A 12,395-nucleotide genomic window follows, 5' to 3' on the forward strand; every position below is an offset into this window, starting at 1 on the left:
ACACAAAAATGAACTCAAAATGTGACCTAAATGTGAGACCTGAAATCATAAAAATCCTAGAAGAGACCACAGGCAGTAATTTCTCTGACATCAGCCGTAGCAACATTTTTCTAGATATGTCTCCTGAGGCAAGGGAAATCAAGACAAAAATAAACTGTTGTGACTACATCAAAATTAAAAGCTTCTCCACAGTGAAGGGGATAATCAACAAACCTAAAAGACAACGTACTGAATGGAAGAAGATATTTGCAAATGATATATCCAATAAAGGGGCAGGATCCAAAATATGTAAAGAACCGACACAACTTCAACACCCAAAAAAACAAATACTCCAGTTTAAAAATGGGCAGAAGACATGAACAGACATTTCTCCAAAGAAAACTTACAGATGGCCAACAGACACATGAGAAGACAGTCAACAGTAATGAGAGGGTACAGTCAATGACTGTGCTAGTGAACAGCTAATAATTGGCAGAGTAGAATTCAAGGAAATAAGAGAGTAGGATATTAGGAGGATCATCTGTCTATATATTGAAAGTGCCAAAAACTAAGACAGGAGTAGTTTTTCGAGAAAATAACTGTACAGTAGATAAGTCATCAAGAAATGAGAAGAAATGGCCAGAGAGCTGATAGATCAGCACAATGGATCAGAGAAATGGTGAGTGATATAGTCTGATATAGTCTGATGAAGGAAATTCAAAGCTAGGGATTTGGGGAGGGGGGAAGGGAAAATGATTTAAAACAGCAATGAAGAGCAAAACAACGCCTACTCCATCTCCAGGTCTATGGGTAGAAGGGAAATGAGAGCAAAATCACCACTACTTGAGAGGGCTTCTTTGGAAGCAGTATCCTTGGTGGGACCTAGATTTCCATTACAGAAAGAATGTGGAGGGAACTTTCAGAGAAGAGGTTGCTCATAGAGAAGATTTTGATGATAATGAACTGGACTTTAGAGAACAAAAGTGGAAAGATTTGGGGGAGTTGGGGAGAAATGGGAAAAGAGGGATTTATAGAGCTTTACGGGGATTCGGGTGCTAAAAATGAAGGTCGGGTTTCCTTTGGTTACTGCTAATGAAAAAGGATAAAGATCACCATAAAATTAGTCCTAGTGGGTTCATGGCAGTGTTTCCAAGTCTGTGAGTATTTGTGGATAGGGAGGAGTGGATTTATGGGGCCAATATGAACCTGTTCTGGTTTTGTCAATGAGTTGTTTCTTCATTCTATCATCTTGCATTAGCTCTTTTGATAGTATAAAATGACAAGTTCAGATTTTTTTTCTTGTCCTTAGAGGACAGGAATATAGGTAACATTTTGTATAAGTACCACTTTGAAATGTAATTTAACATATTATATTTGTTCTTTTTAGAATGGACAGCAAATTGTGGCAGGAAAAGCTTTGGAATATTTAGCTCGATATTCAGAAGACCCGCAACAAGTCCTTACAGCTTTAAAGTAAGTAATTCACATCCTGTAGATGTGAAAGGATTTCCTGTTATTCTTGGTCTATAAACTTTGTCAAAATAGTGCTGAGGTGATGTGATCAGGCCTACTGTACCAACTGTTATTTTAAATTTTTTCAAGCTTTATTGAGATATAATTGACAGATAACGTTGTATAAGTTTAAGGTGTATAACCCGATAATTTGAAACATGCATATATTGTGAAATGACTGGCACAACAAAATTAGTTAACATATTCATCACCTCACAAAATTACAATTTCTTTGTGTGTGGTAAGAACATCTAAGATTTAGTCTCTTCCCGACTTTCAGATATGTAATACAGTCTTGTTAACTCTTGTCACCATGCTCTACATTAGATCCCCAGAACTTGTGCATCTTATAATTTGAAGTTTGTACCCTTTGACCACATTTCCCCACTTCTTCCACACCTAGCTCCTAGCAAACACTGTTCTACTGTTTCTATGTTTTTCACTTTTTTTAAAAAAAGATTCAGCACATAAGTGAGATAATACAGTATTTGTCTTTCTTTGTCTTTTCACTTAGCACAGTGCCCTCAGAGGCCATCCATGTTGTCACAAAAGGCAGGATTTCCTTCTTTTATATGACTAAATAATACTCCTGTGGGGGTGGGGTGCCTGGGTAACTCAGTTAACTGTCTGACTCTTGATTTGGGCTCAGGTCATGATCTCAGGGTCATGAGATCGAGCCCTGCATCAGGCTCTGCGCTGGGCATGGAGTCTATTTGAGATTCTCTTTCTCTCTTTTCCTCTGCCCCTCCCCCCACTCGTGCTCGCTCTCTCTCTCTCTCTCTCTCTCTAAAATAAATAAGTTAGGGGCGCCTGGGTGGCTCAGTTGTTAAGTGTCTGCCTTCGGCTCAGGTCATGATCCCAGGGTCCTGGGATCGAGCCCCGCATCGGGCTCCCTGCTCTGTGGGAGGCCTGCTTCTCCCTCTCCCACTCCCCCTGCTTGTGTTCCCTCTCTCACTGTGTCTCTGTCAAATAAATAAATAAAATCTTTAATAAAATAAATGTTAATTAAAAAATACTCTTGTGTGTGTGTGTACATACCACATTTTCTTTATCCATTCATCTATCAGTGGACACTTAAGTTGTTTCCATGTCTTGGCTATTGTGAATAATGCTGCAATGAACATGAAGGTTCAGATACCTTTTCAAGATAGTGATTTTCTTTCCTTTGGATCTATACCCAAAAGTGGGATTGCTGGATCATATGGTAGTTCCGTTTTTAATTTTTGAGGAACCTCCATACTATTTTCCAGTGGCTGCACCAATTTATGTTCCCACCAAGAATGTCGAAGGTTTCCCTCTTTTCCACATCCTCACCAAAACTTGTCTGTCTTTTTGATACTGGCCATTCTAACAGGTGTGAGGTGATACTTCATTGTAGTCTTGATTTGCATTTCCCTGATGATTAGTGATGTTCAGCATCTTTTCATGTATTTGTTGACATGCATGTCTTCTTTGGAAAAAATGTCTATTCAAGTCCTTTGCCCATTTTTAAATCAGATTATTTGTTGGGTTTTTTTTTTTTTTTTGAGTTGTATATGCTCCTTATTTGTTTTGTATAGTAACCCCTTATCAGATACATGGTTTGCAAATATTTTCTCCTATTCTGTAGGTTGCCCTTTCATTTTGTTTCCTTTGCTGTGCAGAAGCTTTGTGGTTTGATGTAGTCCCACTTGTTCATTTTTGCTTGTGCTTTGGGTTTCATATCTAAAACGTCATTGTCAAAGAGCTTTTCCCCTGTGTTTTCTTTTAGGAGGTTTACTGTTTTCAGGTCTTAAGTGTTTAATCCATTTCAAGTTAATTTTTGTGAGTAGTGAAAGATAGTGGCCCAATTTCATTTTTTTGCATGTGAATAATCTAGTTTTACCAGCAACATTTACTGAAAAGACTATCTTTCCCCCACTGAATATTCTTGACTCTCTTCTCAAATATTAGTTAACATGGTATATACATGGTTTATACATGGGTTTATTTCTGGACTCTCTGTTCTTTTGGTGTATGTTGCTGTTTTTGTGGTGGTACCATGCTGTTTTGATTACTATAGCTTTGTGGTATAGTTTGAAACCAGGAGGTGTGATGTCTCCAGCTTTATTCTTTCTCAGGGTTGCTTTGGCTATTCAGGGTATTTTGTGTTTCCAAAAGAATTTTAGGATTTTTTTTCTATTTCTGTGAAAAATGTCTTTGGAAATTTGATAAAGATGCTTAAAGTTAAAAAAAAGATATCAGTTGGGGTGCCAGTCAGTTAAGCATCTGCTTTTGGCTGAGGTCACGATCTCAGGGTCCTGGAATCAAGCTCCTCTGGGCTCCCTGCTCAGCGGGGAGTCTGCTTCTCCCTCTCCCTCTGCCCCTCCCCCTGCTGTGCCCTCTCTCTCTCTCAAATAAATAAATAATTCATCTTTAAAAAAAAGACATCAGTTGAACTTGATTTTTCCCCCTTTTCTCTTTTTATGAAGGAAAATGGTTTATCAAAAGGGAACTTTTAGGGGCACCTGGGTGGCTCAGTCGTTAAGCATCTGCCTTCGGCTCAGGTCATGATCCCGGGGTCCTGGGACCGAGCCCCACATTGGGCTCCTTGCTCAGCGGGGAGCCTGCTTCTCCCTCTCCCTCTGCTCCTGCTTGTGTTCCCTCTCTCGCTGTCTCTCTCTCTGTCAAATAAATAAAGTCTTTAAAAAAAAAAAAAAAGGGAACTTTTACATACAGTAGTGAGATAGAGGGTGAGGTTAGGACATGATAACTCCTAATGATGTGACTGAGAATATGTCAGTGGCAAAAATCGGAAACCAGAAGGGTGCTATAGTGGTTTTCCTATTGGTCAACTACACTTGAAAAGAAATGGAGTCACAGAAGTAAGTATCAGAGAAGTCTTGAGTTACTTGCATGCCTTCAGTCAGATAAATATCTAAAATCACTCAGGATAGATGGTATTTTTAAAAAGATTTTTAGCATTTAAAACTTTACAAGCTAGCTTATTTTGTTAGTTCATCATTATGCTGTTAGATCCCCTTGAAAGAACAGTCATCCTAATTTATGTGGAACCCAAAGGCCACCTCCAGGTTCCTTAAGAAAAATATTAAGATCTGTACATCATACCTGATGTTCTAGCGGGTGATTTGGAGCAATGATATAAACAGTGAAACTATTTAAGAATTTGTCATAAGCAGCACTTTTGTTTTTAAATTATTTTCTTAAATTACTCTCCCCAAATTATAAAATTTGCATGTTTTCATTACAACCATTAAAACAATACAAAGATCTATAAGTAAAATAAAATTAGTCTCCTCCTTACCCTCTCTGTTCTCACTTTTGCCTCCTGGGGTAATCAAGATTAATAAGTTGGTCAATATTCTTTCACATGTTTTTTTTCTAAGCATCACTTTTTGTATTACTTTATCATACAGGTGTTTGTTTCGTCTAGTGCTCCCAAGAGTGTCTCAGATGCCAGAATCTGAAAGCAAGTAAGTTGAAATAACTTACTTACATATGTACTTACAGAAATGATGTACTTGCCATTAGAATAATTATAGTAACTTTCACTATAAACCTTATGTTGAGAGATGCCCAGTATAGTAAGATCAGTATAGGCTCTGGCACCAGTCTTCCTGGGTTCATATCCTGTCTCTGCCACTTATTAGATGTGTAACCTGGGCTTTTATTTCCCCATCTGTAAAATGAAAATAGAATAGTACCTACCTTATGGGGTTGCTGTGATGACTCAAAGAGTAAATACATGAAAACACTTTGAAGAGTGCCAAGCACTTACTAAGCCCTCAATAATGTTAGCTATGATTTTACTATGATATTGCATCTGTTTCCCCCTTTCTTAACATGAGATGTATATAGTCAGGTCTCTTACTTCGCCACAGAAACATATAACGTGGTCAGCTTATTGATTGTGAATCTGTATCAGCTCAGCTGGGAGTATTCAAATATCTTTCTGCTCACAGTTGCTGTGGCATAAGACATCAAGAACTTAACAATTGGTGGAAGAATTAGGTCACCAATTTTTCATTCACGAAATTCACTACCTCCTAATGATTTGAGAGAAAACTCTATTCCGGGTCTTGATTAGGGAAAACTTTCAGAGGAGTAATCACTCATCTCTGTATTCTCTACTTAGATAAAAACTCTGTAATAGTGTATCTCTATTTTGCTTTTGCTATATATATAATTTGTACCTGGAGGCAGTACATTTTTTCAGCTAAATTCTTTGGGAAATATCTGTGACTGAGATAATACTGGACTGATGACTTAACTTTTTTCATGATACAAATTTTACCCAAGCATAAATTTTGCCTCTTCTTTACAGGCTCTATGAATATATTAAAAGAATGCAAATAAACTAAAAAAGATACTGAGAAAATTATAAATTTTAGTAATGACCAAATATTTGATGATATTAAGACATTAATTTTTAGACCTATAATGATAGTGTGGTTATTGCTTTTTAAAAGAATCTTTATCTCTTAGAGACACATCCTAAAATATTTATGGATGAAATGATACGATGTCTAGAATCGGTTTCAAAATAATAGGGGAGGGAAAAGAATGGGTGGAGGTGTGATTGAAATAAGATCGATGATGAGTTTAATAATTATTGAAGCTGGGTAATGGATACATGGGGATCCATTTGTCTGTTAACATAGAAACATCTTGGAAATTTTCCACAATAAAAAGCTTAAAAATACAATGGTATTGGAATAGGCTTGTATGGTGACTGATGGCAGCTACACTTGTGATGAGCATGGCATAATGTATAGACTTGTCCAATCACTGTGTTGTATACCTGAAACTAGTGTTACATTATGTGTCACCTATTCTTCAATTTTCACAATTTTAAAAAGTCATTTAAAAAATTTTAAAAAGAAAAGAAACTCAGAGACTAAACGTAGCTAGTAGATTATAAGATCTCTTTGAGGGCTAGGACTATTTGTATTTATCTTTGTATCTCTGAAACCTAGGACAGTATCTGACACATAATAGCCACTCAGTTTATTTAAATGGCTGAATATCAATCAGTTCTTCACAAGAAGATCTTTAGTACTGGTATTAAAAAGTGCTTCATATTCCATGTAATTGTGACATATAGTCAAACCTTACTCATTAAAATCAATTTGGAAATGGGGAAAGGAAAGGAATCCTATTTAAATTAATGATAAACTTAAATTACAGAATAGTTTAAAAATAGACCTTTATTGTTCTCAAGTAAATATAGTCATAAAGAACATCTGCTAGCAGTGTTTTCAGAGAGCAGACAGCACTTATTTAACAAATAGATTATTAAAAAAAAAAAAAAAAAAAGCCCAATTCAGTGAAAGAGCCCGAGAATTGAGTTCCAGTTTCAGTCATTTCACTAACTCCGGTTCACCTTAGACAACAACAACTTATTTTAACTTCTCTAAGCTTTATTTTTTTCATCTTCAAAAAAAGCTGGACTGGGTAATCTTTAAAGTTCCTTTCTCTTCTAAAAAACCCATGGTTTTCATTTAGCAGTATCTACCTAAGTTAACAACTCATGTGCTAAAATTTTTTTTAAAGCAGTTTGTCTCTTAAATAGACTATATACATCCTGTTCCAGTTCCTCATTCTTATTTATACTATGTATTTGCATTAATGGACCCTTACTGGATTATTTTATAGTCACTGAACTAAATAAGTGAGGAAGTCAACTTTAGATCAGCTGAAATTCAAATCAATAAAGTTTACTTTAAGAAGTTATTTTAAGTAAACCAGACTTCTATTTATCTCTGAGAAAGCTGCTACTTTTCCTGAAGCATAGTCTTTATTATATAATACTAGAGCTCCTCATTATAGGGATAGTCTCATAGTATACTCTAGTATACTTAAGTTCCTTAGTTGAACTTGCCAGTACTTCCATATTCATTCCTTTGTTCAGTAAAATGACATGTTTTCCTCTGTTAAAATTTATATACCCCTTAAAGAAATTTGACAAAGGGTCAAGAGACCTGTGTTGTAGACCTTTATGAAAACTGTGGGAATAAAAAAAGAGAGAGAGACCTGTGTTGTAGTCCTGAAATTGTCATTAATTGTATGACATTAGACACATCATCCTCCATTTCCAGATCTGGTTCCTCATCTATAAAATGAAGGGTCTGGACTGGATAAGTGCTTTTTAAAATATATTTCAGAACCCTGGAAATTCTGTGGCACAGCCTCAGGGACTTCCAGGAAGGTGAGGCTCTAGACCTCTTCTCACCACTGGTTCAAACAGAACAGCTAAACTTACATCTTTTCTTGTATATTAGATTTTCATCAAAGTTTATTTGAAACAAGGGTTCTAATTCCTCTCTTCAAAAAAGAAAAAGCTTGAAAATCACAAAAATTACTCTCTGCTCTCAAATTCAGTGACCCTGTAATATAAATCCTTTGCTGAGAGTAGGAGTAGAAGGGGAAGAGAGAAAAAATGTGAGAGCACTGGGGAATGAAGAACAGTATCCTATAGTGAGGAAAAATCATGTTGAAATGATAGGATGGAGCCTCGAACAATAAACTTCACAGTTTTGCATTGTCTTTGTGTAGCTCTCTTGGGGTCTCATTTTGGTACTTTTCTGTAGTAAAGCTTTGGAACAGTGGGAAAACACTCTTTTCTTTATTTTTTAGAAAGAAAGAAATGAATAGACTTTTGACTTGCTTGAATACAGGTAAATATCATCTTGGTTATTTTCACTCCTTCATCTTGCCTCTGTCTTCTATTAAATTCTCCAAGTACACGACTCAGACAGACTTCATGTTTGAGTTAAGCTTCATGCTTTTATTAATGCTTGCCATAGAAGTCTACTTTGGTTTCTTTATTCACAAGCAGAGAAAAGTTTATCATCACTCACATTCATCTCCAAATGTGATTTCAGCTCTCTTTTTTATTTATTTATTTATTTATTTATTTATTGTTATGTTAATCCCCATACATTACATCATTAGTTTTAGATGTAGTGTTCCATGATTCATTGTTTGTGCATAACACCCAGTGCTCCATGCATAACGTGCCCTCCTCAATACCCATCACCAGGCTAACCCATCCTCCCACCCCCCTCCCCTCTAGAACCCTGTTTGTTTTTCAGAGTCCACCGTCTCTCATGGTTCGTCTACCCCTCCGATTTCCCCCGCTTCATTCTTCCCCTCCCGCTACCTTCTTCTTCTTTTTTTTTTTCTTAACATATATTGCATTATTTGTTTCAGAGGTACAGATCTGAGATTCAACAGTCTTGCACAATTCACAGCGCTTACCAGAGCATATACCCTCCCCAGTGTCTATCACCCAGTCACCCCATCCCTCCCACCCCACCCCCCACTCCAGCAACCCTCAGTTTGTTTCCTACAATTAAGAATTCCTCGTATCAGTGTTCAGCTCTCTTTTTATTCCAATTTATTTTAAAGACATTTCCTTCCTTCCTTCTGTCCTTCTTTCTGTCTGTCCTTATTGCTGTTTGATCCTAACCTAAGAATAGAGCAGGTGAAAAAGGATCAAGACAAATAAAAATGCTGTGCACCCTGTTAATTTTCATGCTCTCTGAATCAGATACAGATTGTTTACTCTGTTATTTTGAAACTTGTTTATCGAACTACCCAAGCCTATGTCCTCTCCCCTTTCTACTACTAATTCCTCCCTCTTCACTTCAAGCTAACCTCCTAACCACATCGATTTCTTTTTTCCAAATCTGTGCTTTCTTACCCAATGTCTCTTTTGCCTAACAGCTCTTCCTATTTCCACTACCCAAGTACCTATTTCCTCATGTCCAAAACATCTTAGAAACTTTATTTTCTTTATTTCAGGTGTTCAGTTTTATACCTCAATTACCTATCACTAAGGTGTTAAGTGTAGCAAAGTGGTTTAGAAACCAAGGCTTTCATACTTGGCTGTTTGGTATTCTTACCTCTCAGAAGGGTATGTGGGTAGGTAGTAAATGTCTTGGGATGATGACAGCATGTTCTGGTTCTTCAGTATGCTTGCTGTGGGAGCTCAGTAAGTATTATGGCAACCTGTCGATACTCTCCCAGTTCTCCATTTCAGTCTTTTTAATGATTGTTCCTACTCTTTTGTTTCCTTACATGTAAATCCTATCTTTCTACCTCAGGTGGTGAATGATTAAGTAAAATTATAAATCTCTCCAAAGATGTGTTTGTTCCCCCAAAGTTTGAGATAACTGCTTCTTGGAGCTTTGGTAATGCTTTGTGTCATTTTAATTACTTTTGGTATGTACCTATGCACACACACACACAAAGAATTTTCTCATTTCAAACCCATGTTTGACTGTTTTTAAGGCAGTATTAAAAATTTTGCTAGAGTATAAAGTAAAAGACCTCACTATAAAATCTTTCTGTTCAATACAGCGCTCCTGAAACTCTCTCAGCCTTTCAATGGAGAGGCCTCGACTTCAGACTCAAGAGCTAATGAAGCTCATTGGTTTCGAAAAATAGGTAAAAGGATATTCTGTGGCTATGGGAAACTGGTGGGTGGTAGAATCAGACATATGTGGATTCACATTCTGGCTCTTTTTTTTTTTTTTTTTTCAAGATTTTATTTATTTATTTGAGAGCGAGCAAGCAAGCAGGGGGAGGAGGAGAGGGAGAGGGACAAGCAGACTCCCCTCTGAGCACAGACCCCAATGCGGGGCCTGTTCTCATGACCCTGACACCACAACCTGAGCTGAAACCAAGAGTTGGACGCTCAGCTGACTGAGCCGCCCAGGCACCCCAAATTCTGGCTCTTTATGTATAGCAGTGGGTACAAGGATAACTTACTTAATCTCAGTTTCATTATTTATAAAAGGGAAACAATTATACATACTTCACAGGGCTAGTAAAGGTTTTAAATAAAAACCTGGGACATAGTAGGTACTCAATAAAGATTAGTTTTCTTTTTCTCTAGAAATGGATCTAAGAATAAAATGAGGACTTACAATTGCAGGTCCCCAAGGCTATGCTCCTAAATTTGATCTGGAATGCCTAGCTTATCTCTAAATTTGATTTATCAAAAATAAATTACCTGTGGGATACCTGGCTGGCTTAGTATAAGTACAACATGCAACTCTTGATCTCCGGGTCATGAGTTTGAGCCCCATGTTGGGCATAGAGATTACATAAAAAATAAAAATGAAAAGTCAACTACATGCAGCAAAATGAATGAATCTCACAAACATAATGTTGAACAAAAGAAGTCAGACATTGATTCCATTTATATGTGGTAATAAAAAAAAAAGCAGGCAAAACTAATTTATGATATTAGAATTGAAGATAGTGGTTTCCTTTGAAGGGAGTTGGACTTGAAGAGGGATGCTTGGGTTGCTTCTGAGTTTCTGGTAATGATCAAGGTCTGTCTTGATCTGGATTGGTCACATCATTATATTCACTTTGAAAATTCATCAAGCTAACCAATTATAAGTTGTGTAATTTACTTTATTAGGCTTAATTTCAGTAAAACACTTTAAAAATTGTGGAGGCAATTGCTTCTCGGCCTTTTGGCTAATTTCAAGTATAAAAATTGCGGAGGCAGTTATTACAGTGATAAGTAATCAAGAGCAATTAAGCAGCAATGTCACAAAGTGGACACGTTCTCATGAATCTTTTTCTGCTTTACGGGGTTTACTGGGACTCTAATATAGGAGAAAATGGAATAAACACAGCAATCTGGCTTCTCAGAAACTTACGCAACTAATTGAAAATAACACCCATTTAAACTATAGAAAGGTTTATAATGACTTTGATCTTTTGGAAGTTTGAGAAGTTGTTTTCCAATACTTCTTTCACTGAAATTTAATTTTAATTTTCCAACATGAAGATTATGCTAAATGTTGCCAAATGGGGCCTTCCAATGTTCTATGGAAGATGTGAATCTTTACAACAATTTTCTTCAGCCTTTGATTCTAGTGTACCCTGTTCTTTGCTGAACTTTTTTTCTTTTCAAGTTTTTATTTAAATTCCAGTTAGCTAAGATATAGTGTAATATTAGTTTCAGGTGTAGAATTTAGTGATTCATCATTTACATACAACAACCAGTGTTCATCACAAGTTCCCTCCTTAATACCCATCATCGTTTAACCTATCCCCCTGCCCACCTCACCGCCAGTAACCCTCAGTTTGTTCTCTATAGTTTGGAGTCTGTTTCTTGGTTTGCCCGTCTTTTTTCCCCTATGTTGCTCTGTTTTGTTTCTTAAATTCCACATATGAGGGAAATCATTTGGTATTTTGTCTTTCTCTGACTGACTTATTTCACTTAGCATAATACTCTCTAGCTCCATCCACATCATTGCAAATGGCAAGATTTCATTCTTTTTATGGCTGAGTAATAATCCATTATACACACACACACATACACATCACATCTTTATCCATTAATCAGTTGTTGGACATTTGGGCTCTTTACATAATTTGGCTATTGTAGATAAGGCTGCTATAAAAATATCAGGGTGCATATATCCCTTTGAATCAGTATTTTTGTATTCTTCAGGTAAATACCTAGTAGTGCAATTGCTGGATCATAGGACAGGTCTATTTTTAACTTTCTGATGAACCTCTCCACGTTCATCAGAGATAGTGGCCTGTAGTACTCTTTTTTAGTAGAGTCTTTGTCTGGTTTTGGAATCAGGGTAATGCTGGCCTTACAGAATGAGTTTGGAAATTCTCCTTCCTTTTCTGTTTTTTTGGAACAGTTTGAAAAGAATAGGTATTAGCTCTTGTTTAAATATTTGGTAGAGGGCGCCTGGGTGGCTCAGTTGGTTAAGCGACTGCCTTCGGCTCAGGTCATGATCCCGGAGTCCTGGGATCGAGTCCCACATCGAGCTCCCGGCTCAGCGGGGAGCCTGCTTCTCCCTCTGACCCTCTCTGCTCTCATGCTGTTTTTCTCTCTCTCTCTCAAGTAAATAAATAAATAAAATCTTAAATAAATAAATAAA

The 12,395-nt window shown here is 36.8% G+C and overlaps 1 protein-coding gene across 1 annotated transcript in view; it reads left to right on the forward strand.

Moving 5' to 3' along the window:
• TEX11 (testis expressed 11) overlaps window positions 1-12,395 on the forward strand; it is a 292,288-nt gene that overhangs the window by 191,711 nt on the left and 88,182 nt on the right. The window contains exons 17-20 of the mRNA XM_021679728.1: window positions 1,367-1,452; window positions 4,887-4,943; window positions 8,107-8,147; window positions 9,835-9,921. Of these exons, the coding sequence (XP_021535403.1) occupies window positions 1,367-1,452; window positions 4,887-4,943; window positions 8,107-8,147; window positions 9,835-9,921 (271 nt within the window). The remainder of the gene's footprint in view (window positions 1-1,366; window positions 1,453-4,886; window positions 4,944-8,106; window positions 8,148-9,834; window positions 9,922-12,395) is intronic.

Source organism: Neomonachus schauinslandi, chromosome X, assembly GCF_002201575.2.
Source record: "Neomonachus schauinslandi chromosome X, ASM220157v2, whole genome shotgun sequence".
In the NCBI taxonomy this organism is placed as follows: domain Eukaryota; kingdom Metazoa; phylum Chordata; class Mammalia; order Carnivora; family Phocidae; genus Neomonachus; species Neomonachus schauinslandi.